This window comes from Lampetra fluviatilis, chromosome 11 (genome assembly GCF_964198595.1).
Source record: "Lampetra fluviatilis chromosome 11, kcLamFluv1.1, whole genome shotgun sequence".
Lineage (NCBI taxonomy): Eukaryota > Metazoa > Chordata > Hyperoartia > Petromyzontiformes > Petromyzontidae > Lampetra > Lampetra fluviatilis.
In genome coordinates, this window is record NC_136285.1 from 443,673 (window position 1) to 465,920 (window position 22,248).

Here is a 22,248-nt window from a genome sequence, read left to right on the forward strand (position 1 = left end):
GATGTCACTCCAGTCACCGTCAGCAGCTCCGCTGCTGTTCTTTGTCGCTCTTGCAGCCCCCACAGCAGCTCCGCTGCTGTTACTTACTCTCAGCCCCCTTGGCTGTAATCGCTGCTGCTCACTCCGCAGCGCTGACAGCCTCGTGCTGTCTCTCTCTCTCTTCGTCGCTCCTGCGACTCTCTGCAGCCACACCGCTGCCTCTAACACACAGCCTTCCTGGCTGTACTCTCCTCTCTCTTCGTCGCTCCTGCGACTCTCTGCAGCCACACCGCTGCCTCTAACACACAGCCTTCCTGGCTGTACTCTGGGGTCGGCTCCCGCTCGCCGGCGGTGCCCCCTTCCTCTCGTTCGCCCTCGTGGCCTCACCCTTTTCCATTCACAACCCGACTGCCTTCTCTTTCCGGTTTACCCGCTTAAGGACCCCAACCTTTCACCCACGTCACCTGGCTCCGCCTCCTCGTGACGTCACATCCGGAAGGTCGCTTACGCCCGCATTACACCACCCTCCCCCGTAGAAAAAACCCAGCCGACCTCGGCTGAACAATACCAAAGCGTAATGCGGTGAACCGACCTTCCCCCTTAAAGGACACTAAGCATGTAATATAACAACAAGAACAACAATGGCACAAAGCACAACAACGCACATCCGCATGTCGTACACGACAGCCACCCGGCCCCAGGGTAGTGGAGATGATGTAATTCCGGGCCGCTTAAGAAAACCCCAATAATTACCCAAATAACCGCGATGGACGCCCCAGTATTTACATTTTAACAACAATATTATTTACACGTGAAAACAACAACAACAAAAAAATTTCTGCTCTTACCCACCAGCAGTCCTCCCTTGAGGACCAGCACAGACCTCAGACGTACACAGCATGTACCCACAGTCACTCTCAACAAACCAACAAAACCCCTAATCGCACACCCTCGCGTGGAGAGAGCCACGCTCCCCAGCGGTAACGTTTAATTCGCCGTAACCCTCACCGTGGTCGTCAACCCACGGCAACATCCATTTACCATACTCTCAGCTAGTGCCATTTCGGGGATGAGCAGCACTCGGCCATGCTCCTCCCTTACTATCCCATCAGCGATGGACACACACCAGCCTTGCCAAAAATAATGACGTTGCAACGTCAACAAAGTCTTCTGCACCCCTAAATGCAATAGTGTGTCACAATGGAGAGTTCTAATCAACTCGAATCGCAAGGACGTTGATAGCACCACACGCCAGCTTTCCTGGAACCCTTCTCGCCACATAAGCAGACCATCTCGGAGAGCGGTTCGCGGCCCCACAGCCGTACTCGGACTCCCATTGTCCCTCATAGACCGCTTCCGCATGGACAACAACAACTCATCCATCATTTGTTCCCGAATCCAGACAGACCGCGGCAGATTCAAAACCCCGTCAGTCGGTCCCGGTTCCATCGGAGTATCCGACTTCTCGACGGCCAACGTAAGCGGCTGAGGGGGGTTTAGAATCGGCGAACACCTATGCGTCCCCGACGCACATTTACAAGGGGCGCGCCCTGGTAATCTGGAAAGTGCGTCAGCGTTCGCATGGCGCACTCCCTTCCGATGTTGAATTTGGAAGGAAAATGCCTGTAGCGTGTCCAACCAACGTGCCCACTGTCCCGATGGCTGGTCCATTTTAAGTGCATATTGCAAGGCCGCATGATCCGTACGCACAATAAAAGAACGACCGTAAAGGTACGGTCGAAATTGCCGTAGGAAAAACCAACCGCCAAAAGTTCTCTACGAGTGACACAGTAGCGTGTTTCCGCAGGCGACAAGACTCGGCTACCATACGCCACGACGCGCTCTACGCCCCCTTTAGACTGTGATAATACCGCCCCATTACCTGTGTCACTCGCGTCCGTATCAAGAATGAAAGGGCGATCAAAATCGGGATAATCCAATGTCGGAGCCGTAGCCAATAGATCACGCAGACTCCGAAAGGCCGCCTCTTCCGGCTGTCCCCAAACAAATTTCCGTCCTTTACCCGTAAGGAGATGCAAGGGCCTCGCAATCGTCGCAAAACCCGGCACAAATCTTCGGTAATACGAGGCAAATCCCAAAAACCGCCGAACATCCCCCACGGTGGCCGGAGTCGGCCAATCCCGGACGCACGCCGTCTTTTCCGGATCCGTGGACACCCCCTCAGCACTCACAATGTGCCCCAGATAACGGACGGACCGTTGCAGTAGGTGGCATTTCTTTGGTTTAAATTTTAAATTCGCAGAGCGCATCCTCGTGAACACTGTCTCCAGCCGTGTTAAATGTTCCTCAATGTGCGGCTGAAGACAATGATATCGTCCAATATATAAGACAGGTCTCTCACTGCAACCCCGTCAAACGAGCTCCATCAATCTTTGAAATGCGCTTCATAGCCAAGGGAAGATCAATCCCTCGGCAAGGCCAGATATCAACGACCCCCCCCCACGGGGTAATGTTCTCTTATAGAGACAATAACGCCCTAACCCAAAACCCGTGAGCCCCCGGCACACCAGGTTCAGTCTGCCACCGCACAACTGAACCATGACTCCCCGAGCCATATGAGCACACGGCCCATTAGTTTAAGACATACCACGGAGGTTTCGCCTCCGGGCTGTCAGGTCAGCCATCAGCCATAGGCCGACGTGACCACCACTCGTGCATCACCCAATCAACAATGGCAGGCATAACAGATGGAATATTTGCCCCACCGAGGTTTTTCCCGCGCGCTCAAAATGGCGGCCCCCTTCGCCCAGCGCGTTCGCGCAATATCTCGCGCGCACTCAAAATGGCGGCCCTTTCCGCAAAGCGCATCGACGCCATACCCCGCGTGTGCGCAAAATGGCGGCCCAACGTGCGAACACGTGGCCAGTTTTCTCCATTCGTGCACCCCAGCTTCCCTTTTGCTGGGGGTCACAAATTGCATCCCCCGTCTTATTGTAACAATCCCAACAACGATAGACGCACAGCTCCAGCTTGCTGCGCGCAGCAGTCATATGGGGGAATTTTTAACCAATATTTTACCAACCACATTGGTTACACAACCCAACTCGCAAAGCAACTCGTGGCTGCATGCGACCAACCGAATACGCGACGCAACTTGGCGCCAATTTACGGTCCCATTAGCATTAACCTTTGAGACACCCACAACGGCGTCATCACGCACCCTCAAAGCGCGCTCTCTCTCTCACAAAGCGCCGTTACCCATAATATACCCAAAATCGCGTGTACATAACATCCATACGACCAAATAATAGGGTCCCCCTCGAATTTGTTACCAATTTCCAAACAGGTACGCACAATTAATAACATCCCAACCCCAATAGTCAATCAATGCATCGCACCCCATAACCGTACAGAACGGTGTAACAGCACATACAGTCAGCATATCGCGATCACACGCGCACATTTAAGCACAATAGCAAGCCGATCTGCAGGTAACCAACACACCATTAATCCAGTCGTAACATTGCAGCAACAACACAAATATTCTCTCTCTTGCAACAACCACATCGCCCATAGCACCTCGCAGCACAATACACCAAAAAAAAAATATATATATATTTTTCAATTAAGCCCATCGCACAAGGTAACCCACGAGATGATACAGCGCAAGATACCCGACGCTCCCGAGTTAATAATTAACTTCGCCATCAATATAACAACTCCACACCGCAGCGCACACACACAATTTAACACTCAGCAAGCACAGCATACTCTCCGTCCATTCTCAACACACGTACACACTTTAATTGACACCGAGCAACAAGCAGATAGCGCGTTCATCGTTATTACACACACATACCCACAGTCCGAACCGCGCTCCGCACAATCGAGTCATGAGAGAAACACAAAATCGCCCCCACCCGGCCCTCGAAAGATGGGTGAGGTGTGTGTAAAGGCCGGTTGCGTATCGTTACGACCCGCCCGGGGCTGCAGCAAGAAGAGGACGGCAGGGCGGCAACTTGAGTCGTCTCGCAGAACTCGTTCGGCGACTTGACTGCTCCGTTGTCACGCACCCGAGCCAGGACGGGAGAGCTCCCGCCCCAGCAGCTGTAGCGTCGTCGTCCTCTCCTCGCAGCTCCCCCTCGCAAAACAGCAGCTCACAGCAGGCTGCTCTCCCCGCGGCACCTCCAGATGGCAGCGCAAGGCTGCCTCTCCGCCGCGATGTTGAAGATGGCGGCGTCTCCCCGCCGCGGTGAAGACAAGATGGCGGCTTCCCGCCGTTTCTCCCCTGCCACGCCCAAGATGGCGTCTCCGTGCCGCGTGGCAGATGGCGCTGGCAGCGCAGGCAAGGCGTCGGCCTGCAGACCACCCTCGGCTCTCCCCACTGCCGTCGTCGGCGTGGTGAGCTCACACGGTTTTGCCAGCACGATTTTCCAGGTCTCCAGCTGCGCCATCTGTCTCAATCGTAAGTCGGATGATGTAGCAGATGATGGCACAGGAATATTCTTTCTTCCGAGCCGTCTTGACAAGCCGTTTCACTTCTGACACCAGTGTAATAAAAGACTTGACTACGATCTCTGACTCAGTGTCCTTTATTTGGTCCGTACTGTATTACCCACACGGCTGTCTCTCTTATTCTCTCAGTGCTGGTTCCGATGTCACTCCAGTCACCGTCAGCAGCTCCGCTGCTGTTCTTTGTCGCTCTTGCAGCCCCCACAGCAGCTCCGCTGCTGTTACTCACTCTCAGCCCCCTTGGCTGTAATCGCTGCTGCTCACTCCGCAGCGCTGACAGCCTCGTGCTGTCTCTCTCTCTCTTCGTCGCTCCTGCGACTCTCTGCAGCCACACCGCTGCCTCTAACACACAGCCTTCCTGGCTGTACTCTGGAGTCGGCTCCCGCTCGCCGGCGGTGCCCCCTTCCTCTCGTTCGCCCTCGTGGCCTCACCCTTTTCCATTCACAACCCGACTGCCTTCTCTTTCCGGTTTACCCGCTTAAGGACCCCAACCTTTCACCCACGTCACCTGGCTCCGCCTCCTCGTGACGTCACATCCGGAAGGTCGCTTACGCCCGCATTACATATATATGCTCCAAGCTCGTGTGCTGTCTCATTCAGACTCTGTCGCCTTGACGGATCTGGTTTTCACCTGAGGACGGCTGCTTGCGTTGTGGCCGAAACGTCGTGAGAATAATTTTATTATGTTTTATTTTTATTATTTTATTACTTCCCTTCTACGTGACTTTACCGAAAGAACCAAGAAGATATTGCTAAGGTGTCAGGTACAGGAACCTTGGTGAACAGAGAAACTACATCAATGCTGACGAGCAAATCATCTGGGGACAGTGAAATGCGCTTTATTAGAGAGACCAAGTGAGTTGAGTTATGTACAGCTGAGGTAGTCTTGCCCGTGAATGGAAGCAAGGTATCAGACAGAAAACGGGCCAGTTTGTAGATAGGTGAGTTGATAGTGGAAACGATGGGCCGAACTGGAGTACCTTCTTTATGGATTTTTGGAAGACCATAGAATCTGGGTGGTCTAGTAGCAGAAGATTTTAGGGAGAGCCGTTTGAATGTTCGATTAGAGAAGTCGAACTGGTAATGATATTGTTGGTTTTTGTAGCCAGGCGGTTGGTAGGATCTTTGTTGATTTTGGTGTAACTGCCATCATTAAGTCCTGGATTTTGTTGTTGTATGTGGTTTTATCCATGACGACAGTAGCATTGCTCTTGTCGGCTGAGAGGATGACTATGTAATTTCTCTTTTTCAATTTGGCGAGTTCAGAGTGCTCGTCTTTGCTGATGTTACTAATGGGTTTCTTAGCATTTTTAAGGATGGTGGCAATTTCAGATCTTGCCACGTCTGTCGGGATGTATTCCAAGCCTTTGAGGGCTACATCTATCTGGGTAATTATATCATCCACTGGGATGTGTTTGGGGGTGACAGCAAAATTCAGCCCTCTAGCTAGTACCGATTTTAGGCTATCGGAGATTGTGCTGCTACTGTGATTGATAACAGTCTTGTTATCACCTAGCTTTTTAATGTGTGGATCTGTTTTATTTTTGACAAGTTATTGAATTTAGCAATAAGGTTAACCTTACATTTGGAGGACATTGTTGCGGCAGAAGATGCAGTCATGTTATCTACAAGGTTCCAATGAAATGCCACATGGCCTACCAGCATTTAACCAATTTTTGTTTGAGAAGAGACCTGATGGCTCGTTGGGACACTGTGTCTACAGGAAAGCCACCCACACAGATTCCTATCTGAAACCTGATTCCCACCACCATCTGGCACAGAAGAATTCCCTCATAAAAAAAACTACACCATAGGGCCCACTGCATTTCCGACCAACACCACCTTTCCAGTGAACTGGAACACGTACATCAGGCCCTCAAGATGAATGGGTACTCGGACTGCATTCTTCACGAAGTTGTTTCTCCAACCATGGAGAAACAATCCCCTGAGAAGCCAATCAAAAGCATCACGTTATCATTTTTAGCAGGTGTTACCAAAAAGATTTACAAAATCTTCAACAAACACAAGACCCAGGTCCGATTCAATACAGTACACAACATCCATGATCTAATCCCATCTGTGAAGGATGTCATTCCTGACATGCAATATCCTGGAGTCTACAAACTGAGTTGTACCTGCGGTAGCAGTTATATTGGGGAACGACACGTCTCGGACCGTGGTCGTGAACACAAGGCAGATCTGAAACACGTCAGAACCAATACCTCTGCCGTGGCTGACCATTGTTATAACGCTGTGGGCTCGCATGATATTGTTTTTTCCGAGACCAAGGTACTCTGCAAACCTTCGGGCTACTATCAAAGGTTTGTTCATGAAGCCATCCAGATATGTAAACATAGACATAATTTCAACCGCAAAGATGGATGCAAATTGAGCAATCATTGGAAGGATGTTATTAACCAGTTAAAACCTTAACTGTTTATGGTTGTTTCCATCATATTTGCCGGGTACTAGTCTATTTTTCCGAGTTAATTTCCCCCTGCATCACCCAGATTTCCCAGCCTCCCACTTCTAGCCCTGCCAACTCCCCCCCCCCCCCGGCCTCATTTCCTCTCTCCCCCTAGTGTTCACGAAGCGCCCCCCTACCCCTACACTACACCCCCCCCCCTTTCTTATCTATATATCCTCTTGCCATGGCAGCTCTCTCGCCCACTTCAGCAATTTTTTTCTTGCTGTGGTTGTCCCACCTGATGAAGATTGCTTGTGTTGCAATCGAAACGTCGTGATTTGTTTTATTTTATTTCTAACTACGTGACTTTACCGAAAGAACCAAAGAGTATGCTACTGGGCAGTTGGAGGCAGTCACCCTCCGACAACAACGGAGGGCAGAGGAGCGACACTCACAACAACGAGCAGAGCGTCGGGTCGCGTAAGCACAGCAAGTTGGCACAGTAGGGGTACAGGTGGTGCATCGGCCGGTCATCTCAGTTGCCCCTTGGTATCTGAGTCTGCCCCATTACCTCCTACCAGCGGGCGTTTGACACTTCACGTGGCCTCAACGTGCACATAGCCTGGCACAAGCGCCAAGGTGACATCACCGCCACTTAGTGGCGAATGGCGGTTGTTGTTGGGGTCTGCACGATGGACGTTCAGCTATTAATTGGAAACTTTTATAGATTGTTCTATAGAGTTGCAATGCAGCTTCCACGTCTCTCTTAAATTGTATGCTTCTCTCCATGAAAGGGTTGATTTTATTGACTTTATCTATTGCTTCTTCAAATTAAGAAAGCAATCAGATAATGCCTTTATTGTCATATGACACCGTACAAGTAGCTCTTCATCCTCTTCACTCTCATTGGATGGTTCTTCAGCTGATTACATCAGGTCTTCCAGATCTTCCTCCATGAGCTCATTTGTATGCGACTGCACACAAATCCTTACCCTCCAATATTTCTGGCCAAAGTGACGATCTTTTTGACCTCGCCAGAGACGTTTGGGAAGCCACGGAAGTGTTTGATGATGTCCAGCAACTATTTTCTCCAGAACACATAAAGGGTCGAACCTTTGATATCGTATATTGACTCCTTGATGTTAGTAATGCATTTGGCTATGTTATAGTCGCATAGAAAGAAAAAATAAATTAAATAATAGCATACGACGTTTCGATTGCAACACAAGCAATCATCATCAGGTATGAAAGAAAGAGATATCAAAACCTAGTAAACTTAGAAATATATAATGCAATACAACACAGAGAGTCGGCTAACATAATAGTCAATACCCAACCTGGTTGATTAAGTTCTTCCAAAGATTGCTAAATTTGAGCGAGAGACAAAACACAGACACGGAGACACATAGACAGGCACATAAGCTGAGAGAGATAACACGGAGACACACAGAGAGAGACACACACATAGGCACACAGAGAAAAAACGCCTGTGTTGAGGCCTTAAATAGAGAGAGAGGGGGGCAGAGAGAGAGGGGGGGCATAGAGAAATTAGCATGTCTGTCTCGGCATACCACGCAGACTTGGCATGCGCCAGCCACCACCTGTTGGCATATTCCTTCCCCACCGGATGCATCCGATATGAGCTCTAGCGAACAGGCTGTCTCCCATATCAATATGGTGCAGCAATAGAGAAGTACGACCGTTGTCGTATTTGGTATCACTGAAAATCTTAATCTGTCGCCACCGCCTCGCAACACGTGGGCTCTCGCCCCCATCGCTTCCACATCTCCGATGTCACTACAGTAGTATCTACTGACTATATAGTAGTAACTGCACACATTGGGGTGGGGGGGCAAGAATCACACTGCTCAGGATTTATCTCAGCGTCTGGTTGTGCAGCAGTAACTATGCTTAATTTTTTTCTTTTTTGCATTTTTTATGCGAAGGAGGTCGCCGCTCAGCAAGCTCGTTTACATTACTCGGGGTAACCCTGAGTCAGCGATTCCGCGCAAGCACAGATGCATTCTTTGGTGCCGCAATCAGCGTACCTTGTTATAAAGTGTGATTTTATTAGTTTACATTTGACTGGGGGGCTTAGTGTGTTGTATCTGTGCACTTTGTTGAAACGTAAACCCAACAGTTTGTCAGTTAAAAGCGTTACAAGGATAGGCGTGCAGAGACAGACAGAGGGGGACAGACAGACAAAAAATTACGTTTATAGGTAAGATATGGTCAACGTTTGTTCATTGTACATTATTTTACCTGCATCTCCAACACATTATGTTCCATTGTTGCCTGTTCCTCTGTTAAGTATCATTTTTATGTTGTTGTTCTTGTAACTGATGCACCACAGATATCCCTTGTTAGGTAGCAGGGTAATTGGCTAAACAGCATTTTCCATGTAATCAATATTTTAGTCTATTCATGTTTATATTACAGTGGGTCAATAAATGATTGATTAGCAATGCAAATAGCTGAGCCATCTTACACATCACTGTGCTGGTGACCTGTGCTGCAATGCTGAATCGATTGGCCCATCTTGCCTGCTGCTGGTTTTATCCTACCCTTTAAAAATGGAGTTGTACCATGTGAATGTGTGGACATACCATGAAGAATAATGGGAGTTAAATAAAATCATTGAGGTGGAAGATTGCAACCTTCACTCAGCCCACTCTGTTAAGTGAGAAATCACAGCTCATGCCATCAACCCGGTGGCCAAACATTGATCAACGATCGCCCGGTTTCCAGAGCAACAACAACAACTCAAGCCACCATAATGGCCCTCTTTTCCAGGGCCCCCATCACACTTTCAGATAGGTCCTCCAATTCAATATTGAGGGTCTATACATTGGTGTTTTTGTAGTGCCATTGTTAGGCTGTATGTATATTCACCATTGTCCCTTACCTGTGTAATAGAGTTCACGACTCTTGGACGCCGGAGTTGGAGGCACACGGGTTTATTCACACAGCACAGTTGTGGCATACAACACTAGAGGGGGTGTCGGCCCCCTCACCCGGCTAGCTGGGGATACACGCGCTAGCTACTTCCTAGCCTGCCTCCTAATCCTCCTCTAACGGGCTAGGGGAGGCTATCTGGCCCGACACTGGTAAGTCGGGCCTGGTACCCTGAGTCCCAGACCAGCGCTGACAAGAGCACCGGCTCTGGATCTCGGGACCACGCCGCTGGCTCGGTCCTGTTCGGCCCTGATAAGGACGGCGAACCAGGGGAGTCCAGGGCTCTAGCTAAGACGTCTTCAGTCTTCACTGGTTAGCTTAACAAGAACCCCGAGCCCTCCGCTACATCCCCTTTTATACCCAACCCCCCGCTGAGGGGTGGGGCCCCGGGGGATCATAACTCCGAATCAGCCCCCCCGGGGTACCTGGCGCGGACGTCGTAGAGAGCACCTCCCCGTGCACTCACGTAGCCCCGCCCACTGTGTTTGTTTGCCATAAGTTGCCATGCATAACGGGCTCTCTTTCTAACACCCCTACACCTGCAGTAGTGGACATGTGTCAACAGGGGGTGGTAGACAAGCTAGGTGAGATGAGTCGGGCCCTTGGGCCACCAGGGACTCCAGACCCCAAGAGGGGTGCTGGGCGGATGCTGTCATGTTCCAGGGCCCCCTAGAGAGTTCCATAAGGAAGGTGTGGCTAGGGGCGGTGAGACTCTGGAGCGAGTATAAAAGCCAGACCCCTGAACGGGTCCGGCAGTCCTTGTCCACTTGAAGATCCGAAGAGCCACCCTGAAGACCTGAAGACCCGATAGACCAGTGGGCAGAACCCGAACCCCTGGCTAGGGTCGGGTTCAGAACATAACCAGTGTAGGGTTAGCGCTATAACCAGAGTGAGGGCACATTAGTCCTTATGGGCTACCTCTTTAGGGAATCGGGTGTAAGGGGCCGTTACCCCTTTGTGTTATGTACCCATAGTTTGTAATAAACGTGTTGCCTCTAAGGAACTGTCTCTCCTCGTATTGGACCCACTAAAACTTTAACAGCCACCAGATTCTGTGGGGCTATAGAGCAAATTAAGCCGATGGAGAAGACCTCATGGACTGGACTTCTCTGGTAGATCTGAACAGATCTTTGATACCAAACAGCAAGCAAGTGTCTGCTCCGCTCAATGCAAAAGTCCATTGACTTCCATAAAGCTTTTGGGCCACAAACCCGAAACTGCGTCCTCCGGAAAAAACATGACAGAGGGTGCAGATACAAATCAAAGGTTTAAAACTCTCCTGTGTGCGTCTGGGATCACCCAGAACAGACCATGGAACATATATTGACTCAATGTCCTATTCAGAAATACGAAGGAGGCATCATCACTGCAATACACTTCTGACGCAATTGTCTGGCTCAACCACCTCAATGTAATAGTAGAGTTATTACACTAAACCAACGTCAGCTTTACGAATAAGAAGATTCTCCAAACTGATTGGTGACTCTACCTGTATAAAATATGAGCTGGCAATTCACTGCCATTAGGACCCTATATTTTTCAAACAATTATTACATTTTATTTTGCTATTTTGATGTAATACAGGTGTAGTGACAGGAGGGATAATAACAGGTTTGGGTGCACTATATAATAGCCAACCATAAGGGGGGGGGGGTATATGGGCTAAAGGTCACAGTCGGAAAGCTCCGGCAACCTGCTGGAGAGTTCTAGAAGGGGGCGTGGCCAGTGGCTGGGCTTGACCACGCTGAGGAGTATATAAGGGGGACATCACCGCAGGTTTGGGGCTGTCGTGGGGGTTCGGGTCCTGGCTGTTGTCGCTCTTTTTGCCGTCATCTCTTCTTCATCGTCCGGCCGTATGGCCGATCTGCTGTACGGCTCCCATCGTTGTCGTCGCTATATAGTCAGCCAGCTATCTAGTTAGATGCCGGCGATGGGGCTGTATGAGTGGATCAGCTATACGTAGCCCAGTATATATGTCGCTCAGTGATTATGCCTGTAAAGTGTGAGAAATAAACAAGGAGCCCTCTACACGTCGTGTCTCGGAAGTCGCTCACTACACGGGTAAATTGATGGAGAAACAAACCCTATGTTATCTTAACGTTTTGTTGGGTGTCATGACATGGAAATGTAGTATACGTGCTCTTTGCAGTTGCCATGGTTTTAAATATAGCTTTATAATGTGAACATTAACAATGTTTTTAGGAAAAAACATTTAGGTTGTAATTGACATGTGGAATGTCACAATATTACATAATGAAAGTGTTTTACTGCACAATTAAATTCGCATTGAAATGCTTCTGTGCAGAAATCGGGTGCCCAAAAGTGCCCTCAAGAAAACGAAGACAGCTCTCAATGTTGCAGATCAGGAGGGAAGGTATGAGATGAATTATTTTTCACCATGACAACAATTTTAATGACTTTGCAGCAAGAGAGGGGGGACATTCTGTATTTAAAAATAAGTGTAGTGGCTGGACCCTCCTCAAATGAGTCTTGGAAATCCGTAAGGTTGGCCTGGGTAATAAAGCATAAGTCATACATAAGTGCAGTGTAATGTGGCCTTTTCAATATATGAATCTGTATTTATATGGATAATCATAAGTAATATTCTTTCGTGATCCCAAACACTTTGGGACCACGCCTGCTTCCAGACATGATACTGTCAACCAGTGCAAGTCATGCCTAACAAACTTCAGATTTCTTACGAAATACTTTACAAATGTTCACGAGTAATATATCAATGTGTGATGATATTTAAAAACGCTGGTCAGCGTGGAAAAATTGGCCAACGTGTCCTCTTGAGAGTATTTCTAGAGCTCCATCAAGTAGCGCTTTTCCATCGGGAAACGTTTGTATGCAATTGCAGGGCTGCGCCTAAAACGTAAGAACTCAATTGCATGCTTGTAATTGTTACTTTCTATTTTTCTAGCGGAAAAATACACTCAAGAATTTCGCAAATGCTGCGTGGATGGTTTGAAGATGAGCCCCACCGGCCAGGGATGTGAAGAACGTCTTAAGCGTGTCACAGGCCCAAAGGAATGTGTTGATGCTTTTCTTCAGTGTTGCAAGAAAGCAGAAGAGTACAGGAAATCCGAAAGCATCGGTGTCCAGGGCATTTTGAGGCGGAGTAAGATTCACACATGCCAAAGCACACCGGACAAAACGGACAGTCTGGTAGACGGAGTCCTCAACATAGGTGGATGAATAAATAGGTGAAGTTCATGGGAACGTAAACCATGGTAGTAGCGATAGAATAGTGATAAGGAGGCGACTGACCACTGGTGAGCGAGTGGCTGCAGTGAGTCTGTGGGTGCAGTGGGTGCTGCATCATCAGTCACCCTGACTGCTTTGCCGTGAATTCAATCAAATTCAGTGAAGTAGGAACTTGTTCTCTTATCATTTACCAATTATAATCTTGAATCTTATTTTTTTATCAACTGTCAATTATATTTTATCTGCATTATGGGGTGACTCATGTAAACATAGAACACAGAAAATCGCAGTGGTGATTGTGTCATTGTGTGTAGTTTGTATATGTTTCCGTGTTCTGCTGAGTGAAAGTGAGGGTGGAGTTTGTATGTTCTCACCTTGTTCTACGGAGTGAAAGTGAGTGGAGTTTCTATTTTTTCATGCTGTTCCGTGGAGTGAAAGTGAGTGCGTGGAGTTTGTTCTCTCACTTCTGCAGAGTTAAAGTGAGTGTGTGTGGTTTGTATGTTCTCACCCTAGTCTGCATGGGCTTCTCTTGGTTCTCCAATTTGCACATAAAAGCTAAAACACAAACATTATAACTGCTATTGGCCAAAAAATTTCACTGCTGAAAAATTACTTACAGATTACTTATTTGGGTTTACACACAGCAGCAACATTGCCCCCAACTGCGAAAACTTGGCAGAATCCTCCTTAAAAAAAGTCTTGAGTCTCATTGAGGCATTGCTAGGTGCCACTGTGGTGAGATGTTAACTACCTATCCTGCTATGAAGGAGGTCGTGGGTTTTTTTCAGACCCAGATACCTATATATTTGGAGTTTGTATGTTCTCCCCTTGATTGTGTGGATTTTTATCCGGGTCCTCTGGTTTTTCCGTCCACATATAGAAACATGCGTTAAGATTATTTGGCTTGATACATTTCTACATGATGAGGCACTTTGTTGAACCATCATTTGTGGCCAGGTCGCCCCTGAAAAAGAGATATCTAGACCTTATCCGATAAAATAAAATATAAATACTAGTAGTTACAGGCATGGGATTGGAATATTTTCATTTCAACTTTATTTCCCTGCTCAAGTGGAATTTACTTAATGTAGTGTTAGGATTTTTGTCATTTAAGTTAGTATTTTGTACCAAAAATAGATTTGTCGATTTTTAGTGCTTGTTTGAAAGAGATTAATACGTTTCATGAATTTGACCGTAACAGTTATTGGTAAAATCTAGATTTGAAGTTTTCGTGACTGCAGGGATCCATACTCTTTGGTTCTTTCGGTAAAGTCACGTAGATATAAAATAAAATAAATTATTGGTAAATAAATAAGTCATTGGTAAATTGTACGTAATATTTCACGTCTTCTTGTGCTTTCAACGTGTGAAGAAGATAACATTTACTTGCCTTTACTTTCAGATGATTTTATAGAATTGGAGTTGATGAATGAAGATGACGTTACTATGAGGTCATACTTTCCTCAAAGCTGGGGCTGGAATAAATACAAAATTCCTGCAAGCGGGTAAGCCTCATCCTTGCCTGAACACGTAGGTCAAGGAGTTTTATATATATACACATATAATGGGAATTGACCCAGATAAATTAGAATGAAGCTAGAAAACATTCATTTATTGTCAATAATATTCAGTTTAAATTGTATTGGTTGGTCCTATGAAGTTATGATATATATTTAAGAGGTTGTCTCAAGTGACGTGTTTATTCTGACATATCTCACTGCTAACTTTGGTTTGAGAATTGCTACACAACTTACACTGTAATCAGAAAGTATAATAAATGGCACGTCATTTAATGCTTGTGCACATGACTATGAGGCTTTGTTGGATCGTGGAGTGTCTTAACGACACATTTGGGCCACATCATTAGTATGCCTTACTCAAAATTGTATTACGAATCATAACTTTAACACCATCTTTATGAGCACTGAATTAATCCAAATTCACAATCTAAAATTACACAAATTACCTATGTAATTAAGTCTGTGGAAATAACTTATCCAATGAAATGGTGTCTTTTATTTTTAGAAAACATCTTCAGATTAGGTTACAATTACCAGATACCATAACCACTTGGAACATGCAGGCCGTGAGCATCTCTAAAACTAGAGGTACGTTTATTCCTTTGTGTACGCTTTCAAATTATTTTGGGCCAAATTAAGCTAATTTTAGAAGCCACCTTTACAAGTAAAAATTTAGACTGAGGTCGTTATTCTTAGTTGCATCTCTGGCTTGAATTCTAATGGTTCAGCTCGGACGTGAGCCACTGAATTGCTTTCAGAGCCACATGAGCAGGTCAGCAGCTCAGTTGCTCATGTGGCTTGGCTCAGGCTCGGCTCAACAAAATCAAGTTAAGCATGGCTTTGAGCCAGCTGACTTGAGTCAGAGCTAAGCCTTAGCAGAGGTATGCCCGTCGCCTTTCGTTTTCTGACAGACTTTTTCCCTAGTGTCAAATTCCCTCGATATGAGTGATAGCTGTCTCGACTGGCAAACCGTAACAGGAGGATGGGCATAACCAGGTCACGGTTTGGGGTGCAGCCTTGATGTGACAGTATAAGTGAGCTTGGCGATGCATGTGGCCCATTGACATGTCCTAGTGGTAGCGCATTTCCCACTTGTCGTGGTTCGTGGTCCCAATCTGGAAGGCCGGGGGGTCAATTAATTATGCATTACATGCTGTTCGCTCACAGGGGATATTAAGATAGTGTAACCACATTCTAGTAGGCCATTGTGTGTTGGCATCACGGTTAAAATGTACCAAGTACAAAACATTACACTGCAACTTACTCAATTGGGATTACATGTGCAAATAATCGCCCTCTACTAGCAGACTAATGCCACACAGGGTCAAATTCCGTTGTACAGGTTTGAGATGTAAGTCTCTGATTAGAATGTAAATCACTTTGAGACACCCCATTTAAAGGGTGCACAATCAAACATATAATTATCATTATAATGGAGATTGTATACTGCTCATTATACATATTTCCGACAGTTTGTTTTGGTGTCATCTGTACTTTTCTTGCTTCTGTCTTGTAGGAGTGTGTTTAGCAGACCCATTGTTACTGGTTTCTACCAAAGATTTCTTCATCAAACTTCACTTGCCCTACTCGGTGAAACGAGGCGAGCAAACGGAAATACGGGTCATTCTGTACAACTACCTGGAAGAATCCTTAACGGTCAGCACTACCCCCACACACACAGAATATAAATGAAAAAAATATGTTATTTCAACTCAATGCGAGCCCGGTACAAAGCACCAATCACAAAATAAGGTGGAACATAAATCCCGTAAGCAAAGCCTGAGATCGATGCAGCATAGTTTGGTGAAGAAGGGCAGATTGGGGCCACTGTCCTACCCAGGTGGAAGCCTCTAGCAGAGAAGTGAAACTTTATATGGGGGCAAGGTAGAAGATAACAAACATAAAAGGGAAGAAGGGGGGTGGGAGAGAGAGAATGGCGAGGGGACGGCGGGGGGGGGAGAAAAGGGCTGGGGGAAAAATAGAAAGGCGTGTAACAAAGCAGCACAAGTTAAATAATTGTACACGTTACGTGTGAACTTGTGAACTTACGTCCCTCTGAGAAATAATATGTTCCTGCCAGTTTCCAGAAAGGGGGGTCAGTCCCAACCTAGCCCCCCCCCCCCCCATGTGCCTCATTTTAGGCTCTGTAAAGACGGGGATCATCTGGCTTCGAACTCCCGATCTCTGCTTTTTAAGCTTGTGACTTGAGTGTCCAATGCCTGCAAGGGCAAGGAGGAAGTTATTCCATTTTATCCATGAAGGGAGTTCATGCTCTTTTAAATTGGCCACAATGACCTTCCTGGCCATAACGCTGAATGTTTGTAATAAGGCGTGCTGATGTTTCGACAGAGTGCCAGGTTTCAGGTCCCACAGAGTGGTTTCGATTGAATGAGAGAGATTGGTGCCACAGATCTTATTGAAAAAGTTCATAATGTCCCAATAAAGTTTAACTGTGTCTGAGCAAAGCCAGGTGTGGAAAGACAATTGGACCACGCCTGGAGGACAACTGGGGCAATCCCGGGGAAACATCCATTAATTTTCTCTTTTCTCGTTGGTCATGTAAGCACCATGCCTACATATAAATTGGATAAGCAGTAATAATCTTGGGCCAAATTGTACATTTGGGTTCACTTGTATTGGGGGGCATTGTAAAGGCAGTAGCATGTTCCAAAGCTTCCTAGTAATAGGCCTGGTGCGTGCATAACCTCATCAGGGTCTAGAATGAACTGACTTAGTATTGGGGCATGATCACAGAGTTGCATGTCCAAGATCCTGGTCTTCATGCATTGTGGTAGAAGAAGTTTAGAAATGAGGTCAGAAGTCCACAGGAAGAGGTGAGCCCCATCCAAAAGCCCAGGGGGCGGAGAAGAGCACCAGGCTCCGTGGAACAGGGGCTGCCATGCAAAATAATACATGGGAATGTAGAAAAAAACTAACTTGGAAATAATTGAGTGTGTTGTAGAGATGTATCAAGATGCGTGAGGATGGAGGGGAGGGGGGGTCCCCCATCTCCTCCCCGCTCCCAACACTGCAGGTCAAATTTATAATTATCACTTAACTATAATTGCCCCAACTCCTTCCTGCGATTCCGCTGCCCCAGCCCCACCCACGCACCCCATGGCTCCCTCGGCCGAGGCAAGATCTAGGGCACTACGCCAGGTCACGCCGCACGTAGGCAAATCCGCACGAGCACGAACAGACATCTAACATTGGCGACTCAAGTGATCGTAATACCGTGCTCATCACGCGCAGGCAAAGCACCAAGCAGGGAAGAGCAGGGGACTTAAGCGCTGAACACCACCACCACGTGCTGAATGTGCCGCCACGTGTTAATTATGCAGTGAGGAAAATCCAGGTAAAGGGGGTGGGAGGGGGGTGTGAAGAGGGAGATGTCACTACTGAGTCTGGGGAATGGGGAGATGACGTCCTTTTCTGGGTCCACGTTCTAAACTAGGCTTTGCCTGGGGGAAAAAACATATATTTAAAAACGTGTATCCTCTTAAAAAAATAATATATACATACACAAATACTAATATAAAAAAGTGCTTCCTTAGCCCGTGCGGCGACATTGACTGCAGTTTCTGGCTTGTCTTTATGCACACTGTTCAGGGTTTTCCTCATCCCGTACTGCTGCAGTAGGGAATGTGGAGGCCGTGATGGCGAGGAGGAGGTCGTGATGACGAGGAGAAGGTCGTGATGGCGTGGAGGAGGCCGTGATGGCGTGGAGGAGGCCGTGATGGCGTGGAGGAGGCCGTGATGGCGTGGAGGAGGCCGTGATGGCATGGAGGAGACCGTGATGGCGTGGAGGAGGCCGTGATGGCGTGGAGGAGGCCGTGATGGCTTGGAGGAGGCCGTGATGGCGTGCAGGAGGCCGTGATGGCGTGGAGGAGGTGTTGTATATGTCGGGTCTTGAAAATAAAATACAAATAATACAAATTAAATGAAAATGGAAAAATGCGTAAGTATCCGAAATAAAGATAATTTATGTAATTATGTGCATAATTTATGCCAAATAGGGATGTGTAATTGTACGTTATGCACATGTATGCGATTATGCTAATGTATGCAGTTATTGTAATTTTGCTCTGCCTCGTTGTCTAGGGTCGTATTATCAATCGGGATAATGCAATTAATTGCATGGAGTTATGCAAGTGTGGTATAATTATGCTAGATTAAGCTCGGCTTCGTTGTCTTGGGTCGTATTATCAATCGGGATAATACAATTATTCTCGCTTTAACATTTACTGATTATGTCTTAGTGTGTAATGTCAGGTCTCCAAATTCAAATCTCACCACAGGATACAGTTTTTATAATTAAGATTATTATGCATGAACTTAGGAAAGCAATGTTCTCCTCATTGATCCGTACATTTAACCCTCAATTATTACGTTGTTAAACTGGATAACAGAACAATCGATTAATTCCTCAGTAACGCGAGCATATACAGTGATAGGAAAAAGTCCTTAAAATGAATGTAACAATATTCATTCAAACAGTAATTTGAATGAATATTGTTACATGTTCCTAAAGCAAGAGTAGTAATTAATTAATTGGCAAGATTACGCAATTAACGAAAACGAATGACTAAAATACTTCTAACAATCGTATTCATGTAACTCGACGGGCAGCAATGCTTTTCACGATCAGTTGATATTTAACGCACCACCTTGGAATGGCAACCCTTCTTGAAACACAAAGATAACTTTTTGAAACAATCTTATTAGTCCCGATATGCGTGTTGTGTGCATGTGTCTTCTTTGATCAATTCTTTGTGTAAAGCAGATGCCGAGGTTGGGCATTCCTTGTTCCAAAATTTAGTTTGTTCTCTGCGGAGCGGTGAGTGTGTGAGGGTGGGCGTGTCATACAAACGGCTTCGTTGCTCTCTCTCGCTCGGGCCGTCAGCTGCAGATGCTTGTCCGTTGCTGGATGACGAGTCGGCACGACGCTTGCCGTCGGCGGTGCACGATTCCGTCGTCAGATAGCGCCCGCAGCTCGTCCCCTGGCCGCCGTTCCTCACTCATGTCTTGGTTCCTAGCTGGTGCTGGTCAGTGTGTGGGGTCGAACCCACGGCGCTCTCGCCGGCGCTCTCCTCTTCCTGACGGGCAGCTTGTCAGGCTCTTTCCCCTGCTGGATGAGCTGAGTTGGCACGATGCTTGTCTTTGAAGGTGCTCGTAGCGCTCGCCACTTGTCCGCTGGCAGCTGACACCTCTTGTCACTGCTGGATGAGCTGAGTCGGTACCGCGCTTGTCTTTGAATGTGCTCAATAGTGCTCACCGCTTGTCCGCTGGCAGCTGACACCTTTGCTCGGTGGCGCTGGTAGCGCTGCTGCATGCTCTCTCCTGCTCCTTGCTCTTTGGCGATGCACCAGCTCGTTTGCTGGTTGCCGATGCTGTGCGATGCTCGCTTGGTCGATGCTTGACACAGGCCGCCCTTTCTCCTGGTTGATTGCTTAACGTTGCTCATCAGTTCAACTCGAGCTGCAGCTGCCCATTGGAGCTGGCACTCACTCTCAAAACTTGTAGATTGTATTCGCACACCTCTTAAACTGTGAAAGCTTAGTACAATAAAACTTATCGCAATCCTTGACTTTGCAAGTGACTCAAAACATCAGGATAAATGTAGAATATAACTTTAGGCGATACTCTGTCGGTCCATGCCGAACTCAGCACCGAGCATCACCTCGTCCCTCTTCTTTGCGAGATGCCACACCCATTGTTGATCTCGAGGCCATGCCCCGGAGTCTGCCCATCGCCGTACTCAACTTGCATGATCTGTGTCGTTGGTTATATCTGAAATGCCCTCTCGTCACCACAGTACTGGTTGTCCCCCCCCTTTTTGACCTTTGACTGACTGTTTTCCATCACCTTTTATGTTTGTTTGCATCCCCCCCCCCCTCCTTCTCTTAGTGGTGTCTGCTAAAAGGGAGGAGAGGCACCCTTCAATCGTGTTTTATGGCTACCATGTGTTGTCAAATTGTTGGAAGACAAAGGCAGCCGGGGAGGCTCTGATTCCATGGAATACATATTATCTGGTCTTGTGTGTTTGACCTATTTTTCTTGTATCTCTTCTGAGTTACCCCCGGTCTGATCTCTTGTGACTAATATTTGGTTTATGTTTAACCAAGATTTGTATTGTCATTAGATGTTACCTCCGGTATTTCAAGGGTTTTATTTACTTTTGCTCCCTGTCTGTATCCAGGTATCTGTGCTGTTTTACTCGAGTTATATTTTGATGTCCTGAGGTTAGAGATCTAACTAAGTTTTCACTTAAGCTTTCTTGACTGCTGGAATTCATATTCCTTGGTTTTTTGGTAAAGTCACGTAGATAGCAAGATACAACAAGAAACAATATGTGAGGTGAATGAGAGTAAAATAAGGAAAAATTATTCATTCAAGGCCACCAATGTGACTGCAGTCTGGATTTTAATCTGGGTGAGTGTGGAGGAGGCCGTGATGGCGTGGAGGAGGCCGTGATGGCGTGGATGAGGCCGTGATGGCGTGGAGGCCGTAATGGCGGGGGAGGAGGCCGTGATGGTGTGGAAAAGACCGTGATGGCATGGAGGAGGCCGTGATTTCGGGGAGGAGGCCGTGATACACTCACTCATCTTATACTGACTCATTCACACATCATACACTGACTCACTCATCATACGCAGACTCACTCACACAACCACTGACCCATTCACTCATCATACACTGATTAACTCATCATACACTCACTCACATTACCACTGACTCACTCACACATCATACACTGGGAGTATCTTGCTGCCAGCTATGGCTGCAAGTTTGGTCGTACATGTTATGTATATTGTTTATTGTTACATTTTAATCATAGTTCTTATGATTACTGTTGTTACATTGTTTTTTCGCTTCATTTTGGTGATTTCGAAAACATATGGTTAAGCCATGTTTCTTGTGTAAGTGCGGAGTTGGCCTAATAACTTCAATCTAAATTGTCTTATGGTTATTATTGTTTGACTTGCATCACACTAGGATTTTTGCATACAGCATTGTAATATGGTGGGTTTTTTTCTTGAAGATTTGCTGGTTTATCCAGGATGTTTCTGTTGTGCATCGTTGCTTTAAGATGTTCTCTGTTCATATTTTGTTTGTTGCGGTTGCACCCGACTCAAGAGCCGCATGGCTAACAGGGCTATACCTAATAAATGAAACTTCAAACTCTGACTTCTCTCCATGCACGCTGCTCTGGAGTTTCATCAGCGCATGCTGCTGAGGTGCATTCCTTGTTTGTTTGCTGTTGAGACAGCCTCGAATCCACTGCTTGTTTTGCACGCCAGAGTGCCACTGTTTTTTACTTTTTTTCTTTTTGTATTTTTCTGGAAACAACATTAATAAGTATTTCATGTGAACCTCCCATCGCTAAGCCAGCATTTTTGCGTTGCTAGGGAAAACTGTTAGTTGGAGTTCTGCGCACTCGCAGATGTCTGCTTTGGCAGCATGCATTCTACAGAGATTGAGTTCGTAGTTTAGATTGCACTAAGGGCAAACAATAGCAAGTGTTCATCTGGGGGCTTAGTTAATTGTATTTGTCTACTTCAGGGGTCCTCAAACTTTTTAAACAGGGGGCCAGTTCACTGTCCCTCAGACCGTTGGAGGGCCGGACTATAGTTAAAAAAAAACTATGAACAAATTCCTATGCACACTGCATATATCTTATTTTGAAGTAAAGAAACAAAACGG

At 46.8% G+C, this 22,248-nt stretch overlaps 1 protein-coding gene across 1 annotated transcript in view; it reads left to right on the forward strand.

Annotated features, from left to right (window-relative positions):
• LOC144934672 (complement C3-like) overlaps positions 1–22,248 on the forward strand; it is a 332,072-nt gene that overhangs the window by 119,835 nt on the left and 189,989 nt on the right. Inside the window, exons 14-18 of the mRNA XM_078860722.1 lie at positions 12,120–12,188; positions 12,741–12,938; positions 14,427–14,529; positions 15,050–15,132; positions 16,061–16,200. Coding sequence (XP_078716848.1) covers positions 12,120–12,188; positions 12,741–12,938; positions 14,427–14,529; positions 15,050–15,132; positions 16,061–16,200 — 593 coding nt within the window. The remainder of the gene's footprint in view (positions 1–12,119; positions 12,189–12,740; positions 12,939–14,426; positions 14,530–15,049; positions 15,133–16,060; positions 16,201–22,248) is intronic.